Source organism: Eublepharis macularius, chromosome 1, assembly GCF_028583425.1.
Source record: "Eublepharis macularius isolate TG4126 chromosome 1, MPM_Emac_v1.0, whole genome shotgun sequence".
Taxonomy (NCBI): domain Eukaryota; kingdom Metazoa; phylum Chordata; class Lepidosauria; order Squamata; family Eublepharidae; genus Eublepharis; species Eublepharis macularius.
In genome coordinates this window covers 170,704,588-170,727,634 of record NC_072790.1, presented here as the reverse complement: position 1 = coordinate 170,727,634, position 23,047 = coordinate 170,704,588, and the positions used below count along the sequence as shown (strand labels likewise).

General features: G+C 40.4%; 1 protein-coding gene and 1 long non-coding RNA gene across 3 annotated transcripts in view; one reads left to right on the top strand and one right to left on the bottom strand.

Moving 5' to 3' along the window:
- ZFAND3 (zinc finger AN1-type containing 3) overlaps positions 1-13,803 on the bottom strand; it is a 291,436-nt gene extending 277,633 nt beyond the window's left edge. The window contains exon 1 of one of the 2 annotated variants that reach the window (XM_054978108.1): positions 13,616-13,803. In XM_054978108.1, coding sequence (XP_054834083.1) covers positions 13,616-13,686 — 71 coding nt within the window. In that variant the 5' untranslated portion in view covers positions 13,687-13,803. The remainder of the gene's footprint in view (positions 1-13,615) is intronic. The other variant, XM_054978100.1, reaches the window with a different exon arrangement.
- A 1,738-nt stretch (positions 13,804-15,541) lies between these two features.
- Positions 15,542-20,873, top strand: LOC129328822 (uncharacterized). Its single transcript, XR_008596896.1, has 2 exons — positions 15,542-16,258; positions 18,649-20,873. It is a non-coding gene; the product is annotated as an uncharacterized LOC129328822 (long non-coding RNA).
- The last annotated feature ends 2,174 nt before the right edge of the window (positions 20,874-23,047 follow it).

Below are 23,047 nucleotides of genomic sequence, written 5' to 3'. Positions count from 1 at the left end.
CCCAGCAATTACAAACACAGAACAGGAAAGAAGGGTTCACTGAGGGAATGCTAGACCAAACAAAGACTTCACCCACAGGTGGCAGACAGTGACAGATTAATAACTCTGGAAGAGTGAGTTCCAAAATGTTGGTGCTATCATCAAGAAGCAGAACAAATGTGGGCCTAAGATACCTAAATACTCTAGTTTCACTGATATACACTGCCTGACTATATGTATGTTCATTCAAACTACTAAATTCAGTGGATTTCACATCCAGGTAGATTTGCAGTCTATGTATAAAGAGAACATATTATTAACTGAATATCCATATCAATTGTTACTCTATAATTACTGGAATTTTTTAGTTGTCTCTACAGAATAAGAATTCTTTCAGCTTCTGGAGAATAATGCAACAGACTGCATTCTATTTATTTATATCTTGCCTCTTTATATAACAACATACAAGGCAGCCTACAACAATACCACCAATAGTACAATATATCAACAAAGCAAAAAAATTACATGCATCAGATAAAAGGGGATCTAACTATCCTAAAAACTATCAAGCTAGAAATGGGAATGATATACTCAGAGTAAACAATTTTAAAAGATCAGCTGAATGCTGAAGCACCCCTACCAATATAGATACGTACCATCCAACTGACACATCATCAAGGATCAATAAATTATGAAGGCCATTCAACAGTTTAGGCTCTCTTATCTCAACAAATTGTGTCCCAAGTTAAAAAGAAAAATACATTTTGAGAAGGCACTAGAGTATTTCCCATTGAAATAATTGATGTACCATTGCCATGAATGTTTTAACAGATTATCAATGTCAGGAAATCAGAACCGTGTAGACTCTAAATAGAATAAATGCTCAAGAATTTGTGAAATATTTGCAAATGTAAAACATTATCAAGGATGTATATGAAATTCCCTATGTTAACTATCTACTCTCTGAATTAGGCAAGATTATTTAGTAACCACTGAACAGGCTACGTAGATTTAAAACCAAGGTGATTTGCAGTGCAATTCCTTAAAATTATATCTTTTTCTAAGCACATTGATTTCAATTGATCTAAAAGATACAACTCTGCTTAGGCTGGCACTGCTACATTTTTTTCATTTTCTATTTATACTTCAAATATTTTCAAAGAAACTGGGCATGTCTGCTGCTTTTTATAAACTTTTAAAAAAACACTTTGTCTCCTAAGAGAGAAAAAAATAGGTCATTGCCCAACAGTGAGCCATTAACTATTTTATACAAGGATCCCAACATGGCACAACATGGGTGTCATGTTGTCCAATGTGTTTTCTGGCACCCTCTTACTTCTTCCTAAAGCAAGAAGCCAATCCTGTCTTTCCTCAGTGTAGCAGCTTCAGAAGACTCCATCTTCGGCTTTGCAGGGAGCAGCATTCGGAAACAGTTGCTCCATTACAGAAGGATGTTTGGTTTGGAGTCTCCCATCATTTTACAACTGCCTCCTCCAGCCTTTTTCTGATTGGCCCTGCCTCCCAAAGTAGCGATTTTTCATAAGTGTTCACTAATCTCTCTCAAAATTTCAAAACTGCTCTCAGTGTTGCTGCTGGGATTCTTACAAAGAATGCTAGGCTAGGTGAAGATTGGCCTGATCCAGAAAGGCACTTATGTTCAAGTGCACTTGCAGGATCATTTAGTATAGATTAGTTATGCACAGTCACTGAGAGATCTGAAGTATGTGTTTGTATACTTGCATAGCAAGAATGCAATCAGTGGACCTAACGGATTCTAGTTTTTAAAAAGTCAACACACTCCTTCACTGAATATACAATTTATCAATTAAAGATCAAAACCCAGAGAACTGTACAATTAGTTCACGTACTCAAGGGAATACGCGTCTTCAAACACCATCCCTTTCTGTCACATGGCAAACTACTTCTAATATGGTGGGAACTTTCAAAAGCAGTTTACAAAAAAAAGGCTTCCATACAATATTTTTATGTCAAAAACCTTCACTGGATTTACTCAAGCTCTTGGGCAACCATTAAGAAGTTCTTTAGATCTGGGCCAACATTTTTACTATTTTGAGATGATGATACAAAATACATTCTTTAGCTGATAATTTATGAAATACCAAGATGTTATTTTTAATCCAAAACTGCTTTTTCTCTGTGCACATGTAAGAACTGTGAGGAACACCATTTACTCAGAGATCAAATAAGAAGAATATTTCACAAGCACGAGCTAAGAATTGGGAAGAAATGTTTATGTTGGTTACCTGGTAGGTAGACTTAAACGTTCATACTTTTAACTACACACATTTGCCCATTTTCAAATAGCATAATGTTGAAGTATGTCACCTGACATGCATAGTATAATGGATAGTGTGATATAAGATGGGGTCTTTTGGAATGTAGCTGTATCCAAAAGCTTGTAATGTTTGTTTTTCCTCAAAGTTGATTATTTACATAGAAGAGTAGACTATAATGGCTACAAGACAACAAATTAAGTGCATTTAAACACATTAAAACCATCGTTTAAGCATATTCATTTCAAGCCACATTACAAAAATGTGCTAAACAGAAGACTATAGATTCAACATCTAAACACCTTTCTTTATATTAAATTCTAGGCTCACTTTAAAAAAAATAACTATTTTTTAAATGCCAATAATTCCATTTACAATCAAGTTTATCCATCTGGTACTTGAACACAATTTTTCTACATCCCACTTATCTTCACTATCCTAAGCCAAGAACATTCACTTGATTACCATACTGATAAATTCATACAAGGTCACAAAAACATTTCTGGATAACTGCTGTAGAATCAATTATATAATTCTGTTTTCTTAGACACCATGGTCAGCTTTCAAAACTTTTTAAAAAATATTTAGTTTTAAACTTTCCAAGGTTCTTTATTATTTGTTCTTCCTTCAGTTGTCATATCATATTTACTATTTTAGTTATCATAGGAACTTCAAATTAATTATGTTAAATTTAATTGCAGAGAAACTTCTTTCATTTTCTCTTATGACTAAATCCAACAAAAAGTTTCCTTCAGAGGAATACATAGAGATTTATCATTCCTTAAAGACTTATATGCCTACATTCTTAGAAAGATTTCAATACATTCATGTCTGATTAGGCCTGTCCATTCTTGTCAGCTATCATTTGGGCAGTACCAGACAAGCAATGAAAAAGAAGACCGTAGTGAACTGTCACACATGGCTGGTGGACTGCATTCAGCTTGATGAAACAAGCTGCATGCATGCTCCTATAAAAGTATGCCTCCATGTTTAATATGTAGTTGTACACAGGGGAGGTGAGGAATGATTAAGCAGGATCAAGTCCACCAACAAGCCTCCTGTTTTCCTTCATATTCACCCTCCTCTTTTGCATCACATCAGCTAATATGCAATTGCCAAGATAATGTGTAGTACCAGGTTTAACTGAAAACAAGATTTTATATTAATTTATTCATGAATATTTTATTCAAGTGCTACAATATAAGAGAAAATGCAACTGCAACAAAGCTACAACTGCAAAAAGAACTGAAGGACAGAAAAGAGTAAGCATGCACCTCAAACTGAAATAAAACTGTACTTAGAAGTGCTGATGAAGTTCCTACTCAAGCAGTTCCAAGTGCTCATTTTCAAATGAAAACAAGCTTCCCAGGTACTGAACTTCTCTGTGGCTTGGATGGGAAAAAAGCATATGAGACAGAAGAATACTATCCATCCTCACCCCAATTATCTGCATTCCTGACAGGGAATGAACAGTAGCAGCAACAAAGACAGTCAAGGGAAGGAAAATTCTCTGTCCTCGATCCCAGTGGATGAGACAGGTAGTATCCATAGTGTCTGTTAGATTCAGACAATGTAATCCAGGATGCCATCTCAGAAAGCAAGCTTTTGCAGTAGTACACTGACCCCACATACACAGTACTGTTACCATAATAATATTTTTCCCTATTTATGGGAGAAAATACTAGAAACATAGTGGATGTTTTAAGGAAGAAAACCGATAAAAGGTGTCAAAAATTTATTCCTCCAACAAGTCTTGTGTTCAGAAATGTATCTGGTGAGGTGGGTCAGTAGTCATGATACAAATGCGGCTCTCTGTGGGTCATGCAGCAAATACCACTGAACTAAACAATATTAAAATGACACTGAGTAACGCCTACAATGACAACTATTCATCTGTCTCATGAAGGAAGCTTTGACTCTCAAAAACTCATACCTTGAAAATCTAGTTGGTCTTTAAGGTGCTATTGGACATAGCTCTTACTCTTCGACTGCAAATTAACATGGCTACTTATCAACAGTATTGGCCAACTAAATGTAATGAGGTACCCGACAACTGTAACAAGTCACTCCAAAGCAAGGCTTTTTGAAATCATCAGTAACTGATAGTTTCCTCCTCTTCATCCAACATTTTGGGATGCTTGAGGTTTCTCAGTTGAAATTATTCAAGAAATTCAAGAAATTAAGAGGGAGGTCACTCTCAGTATCAAGATTCAAGAAAGCTACAGTTCTTCAAGTATAAAGGAAGAGATTTTTCAAATGGGCACTGAGTAAGCTATGCAAAATTCAAAAGTATTTCATTTATAGTGCTATTTTTAGAGGAAGGAGATTTTCCTAGTCAGCCTTCCAAAGCCAGAAGAACAGCAATCAAACTTGCCTCGGTAATAAGACAGAAGCCAGACTTCTCAGTGGCAAGATTCACTGTCATCTGGGGTCAAGCAAGTTAGGAAACAAAGCCACTTGCAAAATGCAAAAAAAATTATTCCAGCAGTGGACGCCATAAAGAATTCTTAACAAGCAGGACAACACACAACAGCTCATTTTACACTGAAGAAAGCAGACAGGAACTCTTAACACCTTAATTCCAGAATAAGTAATGATAAGCAGCATATCTTCCTTAGCTTACAACATTTTAAAAACTATAGCTCATGACTTTAAAAGAAATTAACAGGATCACACAATGACAGTCACTCTAATGAAGGATTGCTACCTATAGTAAGATACAAAATTCTTTAAGGCTGAAATCCTAGGCACATAAAAGTAAGCCAATGAACCCAGAAAAACTTTTTTTTTGAGTAAATCATAGCTCAGGCTATAGATCTCTTTTTCAATATGCTTTTTACACTGCTGCTTCCAAAGTCCTGGCCTTTGACAGAAAATCCTGAAAAGTCTCAGGGCACATGATAAAGTATGCAGTATGGTTGCTGAACACTTTAAACAAAATCTGCTAATAAGATTTGCCATACAAATGACCAAAATAATCCATCTAATTCAACAACTCACCTAGACAGATGGCTCTGGGACATTACCACCAAAGGATGTGTTAGTCAGTAGCACATTGTTTCTGGAAAAGGATGTTGTATTTACATGTATTCATTACAACGTTTCCCAAATGACACCAGCGTTGGCATGCTAGTCTGCTAATCACTCAAATATTATTAAGTTCTTCATAAACCCATTAATGCCACCCTGCCACTATGGTCTTGCTTAAAGCGTTTTAACATCAATTACACATGTTGGTTGTTGTGGGTTTTCCGGGCTGTATTGCCGTGGTCTTGGCATTGTAGTTCCTGACGTTTCGCCAGCAGCTGTGGCTGGCATCTTCAGAGGTGTAGCACCAAAAGACAGAGATCTCTCAGTGTCGACACTGAGAGATCTCTGTCTTTTGGTGCTACACCTCTGAAGATGCCAGCCACAGCTGCTGGTGAAACGTCAGGAACTACAATGCCAAGACCACGGCAATACAGCCCGGAAAACCCACAACAACCATCGTTCTCCGGCCGTGAAAGCCTTCGACAATACATTAATTACACATGTGTTACCATGAACTGAGACCTTTGTTTAAATTCAATATTGTTTCATTTGTTAGCAAGGGCAGAAGCAGTGACTTGCTCCTCCTAACCCTACAGCAATTGGGGAAGACCTCACAAAATCTCTCCTCTTGACCTTCTGCTATCATTGCATGTATCTCCTAACAGGAAGATATATCCTGCTGCCTACTTAGCTCAACTAGTTTTAAAACTGACTTGTTTAATAAATGCAGCTGCTTCGTTTTATCTCTTCCTCTCCCTCCCTCCTTCCCCTTCTCAAACTGCAGTCTGATTCTGGTGTTCAGAGTAAAAGTCAGTGAAATCTAACATTCTCAGTTATAGAAAACTTACCTAACATTGTTAAAAGTAAAAATAATTCATTATACTTTTTTAAAAAGTTAGTTTAATTGCTTCATGGCTAGTTATGCTAAAAATAAAATTATTAAGTATCAAACCAATTATATTTAACAAGTTAAGACTTTGACAATTTTTTGACCAGTCAAAAGCACTATACAACAAAATATTGTGCATGTGTATACATAATGCATATTAATTAATGCATTGCTTTAGTGTTCCTTATTCCTATAATTGGTAGACAATAGGCCACTTAGGTGTGATCCGATTTACAAGCATATATAAATTAGATTAAAATTACACCAGATGCAGACTTGTTTCTTTCTCTTTTTTTAGTTTTACGAATAGTTCATACTTTGGGGCATTTATTTTAAATACAGCAGGAAAAAATTACAAGATATGTGATTCCTTATGAGCTCAAAGTTGTTATTTTAAGATATTTAAAATATATGAAAAATTTGTTACCTGTGGCGAGAATATGTAAGGGAAAAGTGGAAGTAAGAAAACTTATCAACTGACAGAATGAGGGTTTAAAAATTGCTACAGCAGTGACCTATTATAAAAGAGTGGTAAAAGACTCATTCAGAAAATTTTGTAGAATATGAGTTTCATTAAGAAGTTTCTGAAATAAGATTAATGCTAACACTCTGCTATGTGAACTGTTCACTTTGATTTTCAATCTTTGAATTCTCTTTAATATTTAAAAAATGATATCTCCACAGAAACCAATTTTAACAATAAAATAAGATGGGGTCCATAAATGCATTAACTGACATAGAACAGTGCCTTTTTAAATTCTGACAAATGCTCCTACTTTTCCCCAGAACATGAAGAAGGTTGGAACTTTCATTGGCATCATGCCAAATGCTGAAGAGGTTAAAAGGAGAAAAAATATCTCACTACTGCAAAGGGAAACAGCCAGCCAGAGGTCAGGAGAGCCTCCACTCTCCTGACTTTCTGCAAATGATGCAAAACTGAATTATTCAAAACGGCTTTTTACTCAGATAGGAGGGCTGCACTGTAGGGAGGTAGTGTCAAAGAGATGCTTCACAAAGGAGTTGCCTTACGTACTATCTGTTGCTTTAAATATGACCATACTGAGTAGTTCTATGTTGTCTAATGTCAATCCTAAAATTGCTTATGCTCTATTCCAGCATTTCTTCAACTCTGTATAGGATTTTGTGCTAATGTTATGTCTTTGTAAACTTGCATTTATTTACCCTATGGCATTGTTTATTGAAATATCCTTGATACTGACTGTATTAATATTACACTATAATCTCACCTTGAGTTTCAGTGAGAAAGGAGGACTATAAATAACATAAATAAATAAAAAACAAATATGACAAATCAGGGCGAAAGGCAGGGGATTGCCCTTAGAGTTACACAAGACCTCAGAAGCCTTACAAAGCTCACAGTGACATCACGTACAAGACTATGCTTCTTCCACATAGGGAAAGTAGAACTGAGGGGGAAAAAACACAAATTCTGGTTGGTCACCAAAACCAACCAAAATGTATAGTCACATAAGCTAAGGTATTTATAAACTACTGTCTACCTCCTTCTTGTTTAATCAAGCAACTAGAAAAAGATCCAGTAACAAAACATGTTTTCTATGTAACAGAAGTAACAACATAGCTGGATAGGTACCACAAGGATTGGGGACACTTTAGTTCTGACACTGTTTGATGTCTCTGTCCATTCACAGAAGGAGATCTAGCATCTTGCTGTCTTGATTCTCAGAGCAATGCCTCATGTAGAAACAGTGCAACAAGTTCAGGAACCAGTTGTGTCGAATTGAGCATCCCAGTCGCAATGGTCTGGAACATTCCCCCAGGCTACCCAATGGCCTTTTGTGCCTGAGCAGCAGCCAGCTCCATGGTGCAGCTCAGCCAATAGAAGAGAGCCACCCTGCAAAACAGCAGGACCATTGTTCCCTTATCTCCCATCTTCTGCAACAGCATTTTAGTAGCCCTTCAGCTATCAGAGTGACTGCAAGCTTGCTGAAAATCTGACTCTCTCTAGTACCTATAATAAATGTTTTTTTTAATGTTAACTATTTTCAAAGTTATTTTGAAACAATAAAAACCCACTTCACTTTTGGAGAGCCAACTTCAGAAATTCTAAGAACAGATGTAATCAAAACATACCAGAAATACAGATTTTAGTGTAAATAGCAAAGTAAATATTTTCACATGCAAGACTTAATTGCTTTTGTGTGTGCCTTCAGGAATTTCCCTTACAATGCCACTATGTTAGTACCATCTTTGAATAGTATTGGTCCCAAACATTCAGTTGCATCACTAAGTTCAACAACAGCCTTTTCATACCTAAGATCAAGGAAACTTTCTTATGAAGCAAAAACTGGATGTAGGAAATTAAATCAAAGCATGCTGCACTGATAATTACTTGGGAACGGAACTGTAAAAAAGTCCTCAGGACTCACATACATGCAAAAACTGAACGTAAATACCAGAACTTCACAACACAATTGCTCATTTTGACAGCTTCAATTTATAATTTTCCACATGCAAGCATGAGTATACTTTCCAAAATATCCACATATGTGGAACTTAGGTCTAAAAAACTGTCCACTGAAAAGGGACACGGTACATATCCACATATATGACATTGATATACATAGCTGTAATTTTAATGATTAGATATACTGTTTTAAAATGTTTTTAATGGTATTAACATTTGTATTTTTGTTATCCGCCCTGAGCCCGTGAAAGCGGGGAGGGCGGAATATAAATGTAATAAATTAAATTAAAATCTCCCCTCCTCAAAAAACTGAAGAATCACAGAAAAAAATGATTACATGTCTGATCATGCTTCTATTGATGCAGAGGAGTTAGCCGTGTTAGTCTGTTCTATTGTTTCAAATGCATCATAAAGTTAGTTCTGTAACGACAAATGATACAATAAATGTATTTTTCTGTACAGAACTGAGAATTACCGAAATTTGTTTTGTTACCTCACATCCTACTGTACCAAAATGACCAGCCTCAAACTCTAGCAGCTATTCCACGTGGCTCAGGAAAAGCATATTTATGTAGCTGGATCTATACTATTATGGGGCTTGACTAGGCTTCACCAGCCCCTACAATAAGTAAATGCCAAAGGAGCTTGTTCACTGCCTTAAATCCTCAGAAACACACGTGTAAACAAGTCAGCTATTTTATTTCAAGCCTCAGAAAGTTCAGCGATTAAGGATGTCTCTCACTGATAATAACTCCCCCCCAACACACACACTTTTGTTTACTCCCCTTGAATTATTTTTCTTGAGACATACTTGATGAACACAATGCTCTTTGAATACTATCAGAAAACTGTTGAGACAACAGGTGTGTAGCCTCTTGGTGCTAGACAATCAGCATCTCTCAGTTCAGCTAAAGGTGACATTCAATCCACAAAAGGAGCAAATGACTGGCAATTTGAATAACAAACAATAACTTAGGAATACTTCTCAATAAGAAAGCCAAGCCATTAAAAGAAAATACACATTAATTAATGCCTGCTTTAGTTGTTATACTAAGGAGGCAGAATTGTAATAGATGAGCTTTTTTTTAAAAAAAGTGGCTAAAGTGTGCTAGTGAGGACTTTTAAAAGTGGTCAGTGGTGGTTTAGAATGGCACTCCAAATTATCTGAAGTCCTATGCAATAAAGAAACAAATACAGTTCAATGTCTACTCATATGTCACTGCTTTAGCAACACCTGACTTCGTCTTGCACAAATCTTATACAACTTGGTGACAATCCAAAAGGACTTATACTTATTATTAGTAGGAATCACCCAGTAGAGTTCCACAAGAGTATCATCATTCAATGCTGCTATTAATAACCAGGTGCAGGAACACAGGAATATAGCTGTGATGCAAACTATAAGCCTACAAAGAAAATACATATACAACTAGAGGTATCTTTGACATTCCCACTGCTGAAAATGCAGAAAGCCCTGTTCAGTATAAAATATTGCTTGTCTTTGTCACTGCTGCACAGAATAGTCAAAGAAACCTCAGTCTGTATCAGTTGTCTCTGGCACATATATACAACACGTAAGTTTTCTGGACTGGGCCTACACATACTAGCAATGAAGATAGCACAACACTGAGAAATAGTCAGAACATAATTCAGGTGATCTATCTCATTTTTATTCTAGCCTTCCTCCAAGGAGCTAACTGTGGCATATTAATGCTTTTCTCCATTTTACCCTTACAAATAACACTATGAAATAGGTTACATTGAGTGGGACTGGCCCAAAGCTTCATGGTGGGAATTTTAACACAAGTGTCTCCAGACTTAGTCTGACACTATAACCACTGCACAACACTTGCTGCCTGGTCAAACTGGAACTGAAGAGAACCACAACAGTAAACTGAAGGAAATAACTAATACTGTTCTCTGGCAGAGACAAATACAAAATGGAGAAAATTCTTTTCAGTCCCTCATATTATTAAAAGAACTTTCCAAGAAAGATATATTGTTTGAATTGTATGTTAGTTACCAATAATTGCATCAAGTTATATATGAACAAAAACCACAGTATTACAAATGGAGACATTTTCCACGTGGGTCAAGTATCTAGTTTAACAACTTTTCTAACTTGAAACAGGTCAAAACTGATCTGTCTTCACGCACAAACAAATGTTCTTCTTTGCAGATCTTTTTTACTTCGGGAACTGATGCAATTCTGTTGCCAGTAGCCAGACAGATATTTTAAACACATTTTAAATGCAGAGAAGTGAAACCGAAGCAAAAGACACAGGAATCAAAATCTTTGAGAAGAAAATTGAAAAAGAAGGTGCAAAAATGTGAATGAATGTTCTTCAGTGCTCCCAAGTGAAATGCAGAAAATGCCTTTAAAGGACCATGTAGTTTTAAAGTAGAATCTGCCTAACATTATGCCTATCTGAGTCATTGTTTTCAGTGGGACTTATCCGCTTGTCAATGTGGACAGCAGGTATCCAACTTTGTTTAGCCTGTGGAAACTTTTTTGAATTTGAGAAACATTAAAGGTAGCCACCACAAAATAGGCATTACGAAAGGAGGGGAGCAATCAATGTGTCTGTCATTTGGGCACGACCATCACAAAATGGCTACCAATGGGGACAAGAGCAACTCGTTGCTTTGCTGTTTGGGGAGGATTTTCTCTCTGCATGTCTGCAACCACAGACTGATAAGTCCATAGAAATGAATTTGTCAGCGTGGCCAAGTTAAGAGTGCATTCACGTCTATGACACAAGTGCTCAGCACTTTGGTAGTCAGGCAGCTGGCAGAATGTGACCCAAAAGTCCCCTCCCCCACTTCCATTCAAGACACTCTGAATTTCCCCAAGAGTTAAGAAACAAATGGACACCAGGAAACACACTGACGTGTACAATGGTGCCCATAGTGCCATGATGGGAATCAATGGTGCATAAGTTTACAGCCTAAGTTATAGCATCTAAAGACTTGGCAATACGCTTAAAACCTAATAAAGTCTGACAGCCTTTGAGTTCCCCTTGAAACCATGATCTGTTTATTGGACATAGATATTACACTAGCCACAGAAAAGACTAATTTGTTAGACTTTAAGGTATTTAATACACCGTAAGACTATCTTTGCAGTTACCAAAGTGGCTGTCCCTCTGGATTCCAAGCAGCATAAAAGATAGTGTTATGTTTAAAGTACCAGTCTTCAAGTTAAATATGAACAAAAACATTCACTAACCTGTAAAAACTTAACTATATTACTTATGGCAAATCAACACCACAAATCAAAGAAAAAGGTTTGTCCAAGTATAAAAGCCTTCCCACCAAGAAGGAATTCTTACTCACCAGGTTAGATGGCTATATACAGAAACAAGGGGCTCTGCTTACATAGGTCAGTAACAATCAAAATTCTGATCTGAAGATCTATCAATATGTTTCTGGTCAAACAGATTATAAAGGCTCCTATTGTTGATTACCTCTAAAAATTATATCACACTTAGTTAACACTCTTTGAAAGTATAGTGGTTAGATTATTGGACTAGGATCTGGAAGGCCCAGGTTCAAATCCCCACTCTACCATGAAAGCTCGCTGGGTGTTCTTGGGCCAGACATATGCTGTCAGCCCAACCTACCTCACATGGTTGTTGTGAAGGCGAAATAGAGGACAAGAGAACAACGTTAGCCACTTTGGGTTCCCATTGGAGAGGAAGGCGGAGTATAAATGAAATCTGTGTTGTATTTCACATTTTCTTCAGCTTGCCCATACTTTGTACAGGACCTGACTACTTCAGTCCAACAATACAACATAGATCACTAATGACTGATTTTATTTATTTAGTATATCATCCCTCCAAGGAGTTCAGGGTGGCTATCCTCTAAACAACCCTGTGAGGTAAATTAGACTGAGAGTGACTGGCCCAAAATCACCTAGTAAGCTTCAAGGCAGAGTAGGAATTTGAACTTGGGTCTTCTAGAAACTCCTTCATCTGCCCACTACACCAAGCAGTCATTACACAAAATATGTTAAGCTTCTTGCCTGGTCTTCTCATTTTCTAAAGTCTCTCCAAACAACGTATTTAAACTTTTTCCAGAAACCTGTATGTTACTCCATAAATACCAGAACACAACTTAGGACAGAACATTTTTTCATCACAGAAAATTTCAGAACCATACCTATGTGTTAGTATCCCCTTCTATTCTTATATAGGCCTAAGAAATAGCCTTTAAATATGAATTGGCCTTTCTATAGGCGCACACAGTCCACAACAGCTGGAATTATTAGGTTGTCTGTGACCAGGAAGTCAAGGAAAATTCCTCAGTACTGCTGCCACTGCTATAACACTGCTTATGCCATTATCATTATTACTATCCAGATGAACAATTTCAAACTTCTTTATTCGCTTGCAGAAAGGAAAGCGGGAGAGATTTGAAGCTGCTCCCTTCAGGGAGCAACGACAGCCAGGGCCACCCTAAGATGTCACACCTAGAGAGCAAGACAAGTTGGGATACTTGTGATACCTGAGAATTACTCAACAAGAACATGCCACACGAAGAGAGAGGACAGGAAGAAGAGAGAATGTGGCGACTGAATCACTGAGTACTGCGGGGGAAAGGAAAGCATGAAGCAAGGGCAGAAGATAACGTGAAGAGGCATGCTGGTGTCATTCCTTCCAGCAGCGAGGCTCGATCTGCCACCCTCTTCAGGAGGCGTGCGCAGGCCCCACCGGCCCACCACTGTGATGCAGCCCAGGCAGCCACAGGCCTCGGGAAGAGGTTCCTCTGACAGGAGCAGGGCCGCCCCACTGCAGGGGGCGGGAGCGAAGGGAGCGCAGGAGGAAGCCGAAAGAGAGGGAGGCGGCAGTCCCACAGCAGCCCTCGCTCCCCTCTGCGCCCCCAGGCCTCCTTCGCCCACCCAGCCCGGGGACAAGGAGGGCCCCACCCCCAGCCCGGCCCGCTCCCTGCCTCCTCCCCCGACCACGTACTCACCCCCAGAACCCGCAGGGGCAGCGGGGCGGCAAGCTGGGGGCTTTGCTGCGCTCGCTGCCGGCGTCTCCCATGGCGGCGGCAGCACCAGGTCTCGGGGTTGGGGAGGGTCCAGGCTGGGGCTCGAAGCCGGGATTCCAGGCCGGTCAGCTGGAGTCGGGCGCAACCACCGCGGCGACGGCAGGGTGGGTGAAGAGGCGGAGGAGGAGGCGGCGGCGGCGGCGGAAGGGAAGGCAGCCGCACCCTGTGGCGCTGGAGGTGACACTGAGCCGCGGGCGGCAGCTGACGGGGGCTTGTGACGGACCCCAACGCGCTACCCCGTAAGCGGTGCGTGCCCTCTGACCCAACAATGCCCTCGGCACCTCCCCCTCGGGCGAGTACGGTGGACTTGCCCGGCCGCAGGCTCGACTGGGAGAGGAGCGTACCAACACCCAGGAAGAGGTGGGGACTAAATGTTAAGGAAGGAAGGTGTAGGCCGACCCACCTAACCGTCGTGAATAGCGATAGTGCCTCTAGACTAAAGCTGAAAGGGCTTAGGGGCTAATAGAGACGTAAACAGAACGAGGGCGAGAGGCAGATGACCCCTCTACGCTATTTTCTACTAATGGTACGGCCTAACAAGATAGGGTAGGGGTGCGAGAGATAAGACTGTACGCATGCGCAGAAGGGATATAAACCCGGAAGTAAGTGGATTAAAGACTCTCCCTGGGGAGGTTTCTTCCCCCAGACCTGAGGATTCCCCGTCTAGGCGAGAGCAGCCCCGGGAATCCTCGGCAGGGCCGCCTTCCCGACATTTTTTTTCTCCACGCCGCAAGAAATAAACTGATACTGGAGAGTGTGCTTGGTACAGCTGCCGATTCGTTTTCACATTTGGAGAAGCTGTAAACCCGGAATCGCCTGCGTCTTCACCTTGCGCGAGGCTTCCTTCTCTGCCTTTAACAGCTATGAGACAAGGCAACAACAACAAAATCCAATCGGTCATTTTATGTTTTCGTTTCTGTAGATTCAATGACTAAAAAAAAAGCATCTTCACCTAAACTTCGAACCGTTTGAGCAACAGGAACAGGAACCGTGCCTGTGCCTAGGAAGGGATTGTAGTGCTTGAGAATAACGCTTCGCTTTTAGCAGCGGCAGAGCTAACGAATATTTTTAGATGTGCATCTCAAGCGTATGCATTTTCATGGAAATGTCAAAGGAATGTGGCCTAAAGTCGGGTTTCGTTTTTAAGAGCCTCATTTAAAATGGCAGAAAAACAGGCAGGTGAACCTTTCCCATCTTTCCGTTTTCCTGTCAGGAATTTAACTACTAAATTTTGGTATGACAGGTTGCTATAAAAGCAATAGGACCAAGGTCAGTTGAAAAGATGGTTATAGTAGATGCCATTTAAAACAAGCTGTTTGACACTTCTAACATTGGAGATGCTATAGCAGAAAGGAATAGCCCATTTTAAAGGTTTACGGTAGGAAATAATACTAAATGCCAATCCAATAAAGTCCCACTGAAAATATGAAATTGAACGTTAGAACTTCCTCTGCTCCCTTAATGTCAGTAATTTTCCTTACTTCACTTTTGTTTCCAGTGTGTTTCATTTTTTTTTATCCCAGCTGATGTGAGGGAGACAGAACGTTTAAGGGAAACTGGAATATATGCAATATTTTATTATCAAATCTATTTCTACTTTAATAATTTAATTACATAACATTTATAACATAGTTATCATGCACTCTTGTGCTGTAGGTCATTTATCAAATTTTAAAATCTGTTACAAATGCAAATTAGGAATATATCTTATTTTAAAGATGGCACTGTAAGCTGCTGCGCCTTGACAATGCAATCCTAACAACACTTTCCAGAGATTAAGCCTCAGTGGATAGACTTGAGTAGGATTCTGAGTAGGCCTATTTAGGATGCCACTATAAGGTTCCTAAACTTATGTTAATCTGTGCTGGTTTGAAAAATAAAAAATATAAACCATCAACACTATAGTAAACAAAACAAAGTTTTTAAAAATGTTCTGGACAACTTAAAGTTTATTGCATTTTTGGCTTTTAATACAGTAAATAATCATAACTCACATAATCAAAACAGCTTCCTCTATATGCACTCGCCACACTATTCAGAAACCTGCAACATTTGCTTACCAGAGGCAACATCACAAGTGAGGATCCTCTTTCAAATAGCTTCCAACAATGCAATCTTAAGCAGAGTTACATCCTTCTATGTCCATTGACATCAACAGACTTAGAACTCTGCTTAAGGTTACATTGCACCTCTGTGGAAAAATAGTCTCTGCCTGTCACCTAACCAATCACTGCACGTCTGTAAATCTGGATATAGAGTTAGACTTTATAATAATAACAACATCTGTATACAGTAAGGGTTATATAGTCATTCTGAACAAAATTAGCTATCATTTAAAAAAATATCAATATTCTTTATTACTATGTTTCTTTCACTAATCAGAACCAGTTGATAAAAGTAATAGCTTCCAACTTTCATTTTTATCTCCACTGACTGAAGATATTCAGGGACTGAAACAAGCTTCTGTGCTCTTTCAGATCTTAGAATATTTCTTGATTTGATGTAAATATTTTCAGATGTCGACCAGTTTCTTTATTATGCTGCAGAAGAAAGAACTGACAGCAGGTAAGAGGATCTGAGAGTTGTACATGACTTATACAGGAATTTTAACTGCCAACTACTTTAGATAGTCTTAGATAGGTATAAGAAAGCATTTTAAGGGAATAACAGGAAGCAAAAGTATTTTAAAATCTTGCTTTACAAGCTTATCACTCATCATTTAAAATCTTGCTTTAGAAGCATGTCACTCATCATTCTAAAAGTAAATATTTCATGAGAGTTTTTAATCCCTCCCAAAAAATGTCCAGTAATGTCTCCATGTTTCCAGGCATTCACATCTCTGTGTGTATCACAGGCAATAGCAGTTCTGCAACACCATAATCCACATAGAGTCAGTAATCGCAGTAGAATGGATTCAAACTAAGTAGTTGAACAAACTTTCTATGTGAGGCCTTTGTGATATCAAAGGAACCCAATAAATGGCCACAGTTCCTCTTACTGTTAATGCATTTGACTCTTCTATATGCTGGGATAAGATGGAAGCATAAGAAAGTCATGGGAAGCAACTTCCCATATGTTGTTTCCTTCTGACTATTACGTATATATGAGTAGGCAGAGTTATTCTGATTGGCATCTACTGACTCCATTTATTGTTGGAATAGCAAGCGTTACCCTGCTGTCTCTTCTCACCATCTTCTTCTGCCTTCCTTATTTTCACATAATAACCTCATTCTCTTACTTGATTTATTTCTTTGTTCAGATGTTCTCCTTGTTCTGAAATTGTGATGCCACTAATAGCAGCAGCCACCTACTACTGTTTGTGATCCACATGGAGGAAAGTTTGCCTTGCCTTCAGACCTAATGATTCATGCTCTTTCTCTTCCCCAGACCTTGGTGTGTGATGCCATCCAGTTAATCTATATGTATTCTAGAAATATAACTGCCCTTTAGGGTTGGTTGCCTTCAGCATCAGACTGAAACCAATATACCTCAAATAATCAGGTACAGGCAGAAGCTAGAAAGGCTGCGTTAACATTAAAAAAGAAAGGAAGCTACATTTTGATTATAAAATAGGCCTTTTTCTACACTTCATTTATTAAATTCCATCCAATAGAGAATCACTGTCACTTACCAAATATGTTGCTTATTACCAGTTTGAATAAGATTATAGGGATAAATGATACTATTTTGTACCCTAGTATTCCATCTGTAAGCATCAGTGGAATGTATTCAGTATTCTTCAAATGGAATCGTTCCCATGAAAAATCCAATTATTGCTGACATTTCATATCCTACTGTGATTTTTCAGTTTATGTTTATAGTGGCGAAGGAGAAGAGGGTTTTAAGCCAAATGGAACCTGAGGCACCAAGCTGTGGTACAAAAGTGGTCCTTAATATTTGTCATAGTAGGCCTCGCAATAGATGTTTCCAATTGTAAATAAGGGCATGTTTAGATCTGGCTTTCCCCCCCTGGGCTACAACCTGGGAGAAATGGAGGCTGTCCACACTAAATCCCAGGAGGACTCACTGATAGTAGTCCATTTCTGAGGTTTGGACAGACACCTGGAGAAATATTGCTCCCTTCCCACTGTTGGGCTTATTCAGATGGGAATGGACTGTATCATGCCAGTTACTCCTTTCTCCAGAAGTGAAATCCTCTCACTCTGCAAGCCAATTTCACTAATTTATTCAGAAAAAATACCCCACGTCTTCTGTGTTCCACATATTGCATCACTGACTCATTTATAGACTATTTTCCTTTGCACTGAAATCTCTTGTATTAGTAGTTCCCTTTGAGTCTTCTTGCAAGGACTTAGTTATGATGTGTGAACTACCCTACAGTATAAATGGATCTGTTGTTAGAGCAATTTTCCACATCCAATTTAAATACATTTTCCAGATCCAGCAATGGAAGCCTGCATGGCTAAGCAGCTTCCCATGCTCCTAGCCAGTGTGGATACACAGAGATGCACATCTGCATGCACATCCGCACTTGCATCTTATCTGGTTCCCACTGGTTGCTAAGTGGGTATTTTGATGTGCATTGAGGGACAATTCCCACGTATCCCCTTTCCAGAGCCACTATTTGCTGCCTGCAACCATTCCCTCTAAATTCCTTTCCTTTATTCTACTCCTTTTAACCAATCTAAAAACATTTCTAATACACTGAAGACTTTCTTGAAGCTAGCTGTAATTTACCCTTTTAGTAAGTAACAATATTTCAGAGCCCCGGTTTTGAACTACAATCTTCCCATTTGTTTCTAACTTATTTTACATTGGCCAGAAATGATTGCAATAAGAGTCCTAATTTCTGGGCAATAGGCTTTCATGAAAGGCATAGAAGCAAAACAGTAAAAGAGGTTCCAACTTGAGTTGTTAAAATATTTTTTTTTTACCCAGTTTCTCCCTGAAATCCAATGATCTTCTCCCCCCTCCCTTTTTTTTTTTTTTTTTAGGAATTTGGAGTCAATTTCTAAACAATTCGTTTTTGATCAAAAAGACATTTGAAGAGGGACCGGAAATGAAATTGTGCAAAATTTCCGAATTTCATGTTGTGGATGCTCAGAGGCAGGCAATGTCTTACCAAGCCTTCGTATCTTCGTGCTAGAGCGTCGATCTGGGGAGTATAACATAAGACAACTGCAAAGGCTAAAGTTACAAAAGGGTGCCTTGATTTCTCTTCAAAAAGAAATTAAAGAGAAACCTTGCACTTGAATGAGGAAAAAAGAGAATAAGAGGCATCAATGGCTATCTCTAGAAAACTGAATTTCAAAAAAAGAAATCCCCCCCTGCCCCATAACAATCCCCATTCCAACCAATCTGAAGTGATCTGTTCACCATGTCAATGACTAGCCTGGGAATGCAACATAAATTCTGAAGTGAAATTACATGTTTTGCAACTGCTTATCTTCTTTTCACGTAAAGGTAATTCACACCTGTTTTATGCCAGGCTTTGTCACCTATCTCATTCTGCATTAGTCATGTGTGACAACAGCCATTTGGTCCATGGACAGTACAGTCCTAAGGGCTGCCTTCCCACCAGCCCCTGCACACCTGCATATGTGCTGCGCCACTTGTCCCCTCCCTAAGGATTTTTATGGGAGAGCTACACCAGCGGCTGAGCCCACAAGGCTTGGCAAGACTGCAGCAGGGAGTGCACACCCAGTTGTTTCCCTGACAACCCTGCCAGCATCCTCCAATGGCAGTGCCACCCCCTTGACAGGCCTGCAAGTGGCAAGCAAGGTACATCCAAAGTGGAGGCAGCAATCTCTGCCACGTATCGACTGCTCCATCCCCCCTGCCAGAGAGCAGGCAGCCAGGGACCACAGGCCACCATGATCATAGTACCTGTATCAAGGTGCCAGCTCAGGGAAAGCCATCCATGAGGGGGGCCCACATGCCAGCGAAGCGGGCCCTTGTGCTCCCATCAAGCTTAGATGGGCAATCGAGGTCCAGCCCCCTCATGGGTGCCCCCCAGTGCTGCCCGTTGTTGCAATCCCCTTCCCCCACAGAGACCAGGTGATTGGGGTGGAAAGACACCCTATGAATATGCTCACTGTGACCCCACAGAAACACCTATCCCAAGAAGGGCTGTGCACCCAGGCAGAGGCAGTTGTTTGTCTGAGTGGCGGGTGGGGCGCATGCCCACCCCCCAGCATTTGGTAAGAGTCAGGCCAGCAGCCAAGGCACCATGCACCTAGACAGCTCAGCCTCGCCACCGCACCTGGACACAATCACATACCCCCTCCATGAAAGGTACAGCCTACTTTGTGGGAGGCATGGGGCAACCGCTCCATCTCCAGGGAAGGATCCTCCAAGGGCATCCCAGTCAGGACAGCTCCAGAGCACACTGCTGGAGTGGCCAGTAGACGCCACCCCCTGGTGGACGAGGGGACTGCAATCTGCCCAAGGGCATGCCACACTCACCAGCAGGGGCCTCCTGGCAGGCCTGCCACATCACCTGGATAACCCTCGCAGTGCACCCCAAGCCACCCCTGCAGGTGGGGAGGTGGGAGGAGGGCTGGTGGCAGGCCACAAGGTGCAGCCATGAGTCAAAGTTATAAGTCAAAGCCGCTGCTACAGTAGTCTTATGATTGCACTGTTCAACAGGTGCAGGTGCCGATAAACAATCCAGGTAAGTAAATGTCCAGTAGGTAAGTAGAATATAAGTGAAACCAAGTTACTGGAGAAGAAATTAATGTCGCCTTTCTTTTTAACAGGTGGTTTGGAAGAAATCAGGTCACCCAAAGGGGACGCAGCCCGCCTGCCCAACAATCAGGGCTGGCTTGAATACCTGATGTTTCGTAAAGAACCTCCCTGGGGCGGATGCAAATTCCACCAATCAATCATAAAGTGCTATTCACAGAGCCATAAGGCAAACAGTCAAATAATCAAGCAGCAAACAGTCAAGGATCACAAGCCTCTTCTCCAGTAACTTGATTTTGCTTATATTCTACTTACCTACTACACATTTACTTATCTGGATTGTTCATTGGCATCTGCACCTGTTGATCAATACAACCATAAGGACTGAGAATATTGTAGCAGCGGCTTTGACTTATGATTTAGGATATGTTTGCCTATTGGATTTTTCATATGAACATGAATGTTATTCTATAATCTATAATTGATTCTTTACTTTGGATTGCTTGTTAACTGAATAATTAATAGCATTCTCTCATTTCTTTTCAGTGTTTCATTGGACATTAGTTAGTTGCAATATATTTAGACTCTTCACGTGCAGTTTATACTGCTCATATTATTGGCTCCTGGGCACATGGCACATCCCTCCCACTGGGCCTTGACCACAGAGTCATGGTGCCAGTGTTTGGGAGCGCTGCCAGTGAAGGGGTCATCGTTGAATAGTGGGTGAGGGCTGCTGACTGCATGCCTCTTTCTTATCTGTTGGTGTGCCACCAGTCCTCCCCGGGCCACGACTTGGGATGGGTTACCTGTAGGCGAATGTCAGAGGGGGTTGTTAGTCAGATGAACAGGACTTAGTTCTTCTCTCATGTGCGAGTGTGAGGCATATCCCAGTTCCCAGAGGGTCCTTTCTGTGCATTCTCGTACAGGCTGCCCCTCCCCAAGCCCTGGCCACAGAAGCCAGCATTTTGGCAGTGCCGCTGGTGAGAATGTGGCAGTGTTGACAGGTGGGATGGGGCTGCCAGTGAATTGGTTGCTGCAGTAGTAAGCATGACTTTTCTGTGACAATGGATGCCTATGGGCTATTCCACCTTCCTTCAAGGCATAATTTTCCACTGCTTCTGGGGGCATTCCCATGCCCAAACCAGCTTAGGGAGTAAACTAACTTAAACCTGCCACTCAGACCACCAGCGCAGGGAGTTATGCCCCAGTTCCACCATAGCAGGTGGCCAGGCACCAACTGGGGATCTGGGCGGAGCAGTGTTGGGCTGCTTTGTCATTGTAGGAGGGAGTTACGATGGTGTACGTCCAAGATACACCATTGTAACTCCTAGTCGGCTTCTTGGGCGCTTCCCCCTCCCCTCCCCAGTATTGTGCTGTTATTTTGTTTCAAGAAGCATCTCCAAGAAATAGAAAACTTTATGTTGGGTCTACATTCGAAGGCTTTTTTTCCCCATGAAAGTGTTGCTACCATTGCTCTCTTTCTCTTGCCTGGATTCCAACAATTGAAATGTCTCCTGTTTGCTATGCTTTACTGTGTGCTGTTTGCCCTCAGCATTTTAAAAGCGGTGATACTCTGAGAGTATAGAATATCAGCTGACTGCAGTGTGTGTTTTTAAAAAGTGATTATTTTAATCAGATGAAGAGTCTCTTTCTAACACATTGGCACCATATGAGTGGCTTTCCTCATTTTATGATAATCTGGCTCTCAAGATGGGAAGGAAGAAGCATGGCACTTGCCCCTCTTTAGGGTTCTCTGTGTGCACCTCAGTTGGGTAATCATGTCTCAACCAAAACAAACAACAAAGAAAAAGGTTGATTATGTATAGGCACAACCTTGTCACCTTGAACTGAAACAGAAAACAAGATGTCAGATTTTTTTAAAATTAACCTTGGGGCACAGCCAGGGCCATAGCCAGAGTAGGACCAGTGGGTGCACTATTCCATCTAGAACAATGATCAACACCACCTAATTTTTTTCCTAAATGTGTTCCATGTTGGTGGCATGATGACTTCATCAAGAATGGGATCTTGTTTGAAGAACAGGAAATTTTATGAAGAAAAAAACTACTATGGCAGTTAGTCCCCCTGCCCCCAAGTGGTAAGCTCAAAACTCCAACCACTTGGCAAAGACAGCTGTGCACTTAGGCACGTGGGTTTGTTGGAGGGATATAGACATTTAGGTTGGCTGTGATGAAATTGTTGGTTTTCCATTTATTTCTTTAAATCCCCTCCTGTAAATGTGGCAGCCCCATCTAGGCAAGAAATACTGGTTACAGTTTTGGTACATCTAGTTAGGCTTAGAGGAGTGCACTGGAAGTATTTTCCATTTCAGTCTTGAATCTGGGGATTTGGAAATGAACTCCATTCCATTATTGGTTTCTTCCGGGTGGTCCAGTGCCAGTTCAGATCTAATCTATTTGGGATTTTTTGTAATAGTTTTGACTCATTGCACCCATGCAAGGCAGGTGTTGGCTGCACGTGTGCAGACACGTGCTGTTCTTTTCAAGGGAGAGTGCGGAAATGAGGCTCTGGGGAGCTGTTTTTGCATATAATGGCGCCAAAATTACACAGAACACAGTTAATCCTCCAAATTATCGATCCACCGAGTTTGAGCAGATATACAACAATAGGGCTTAATGTTTACAGAGCCTGAAGAATACTTGTGGAAAAGCATCAAGGCAAGTGTTGGGTTTCTGCACACACACACAC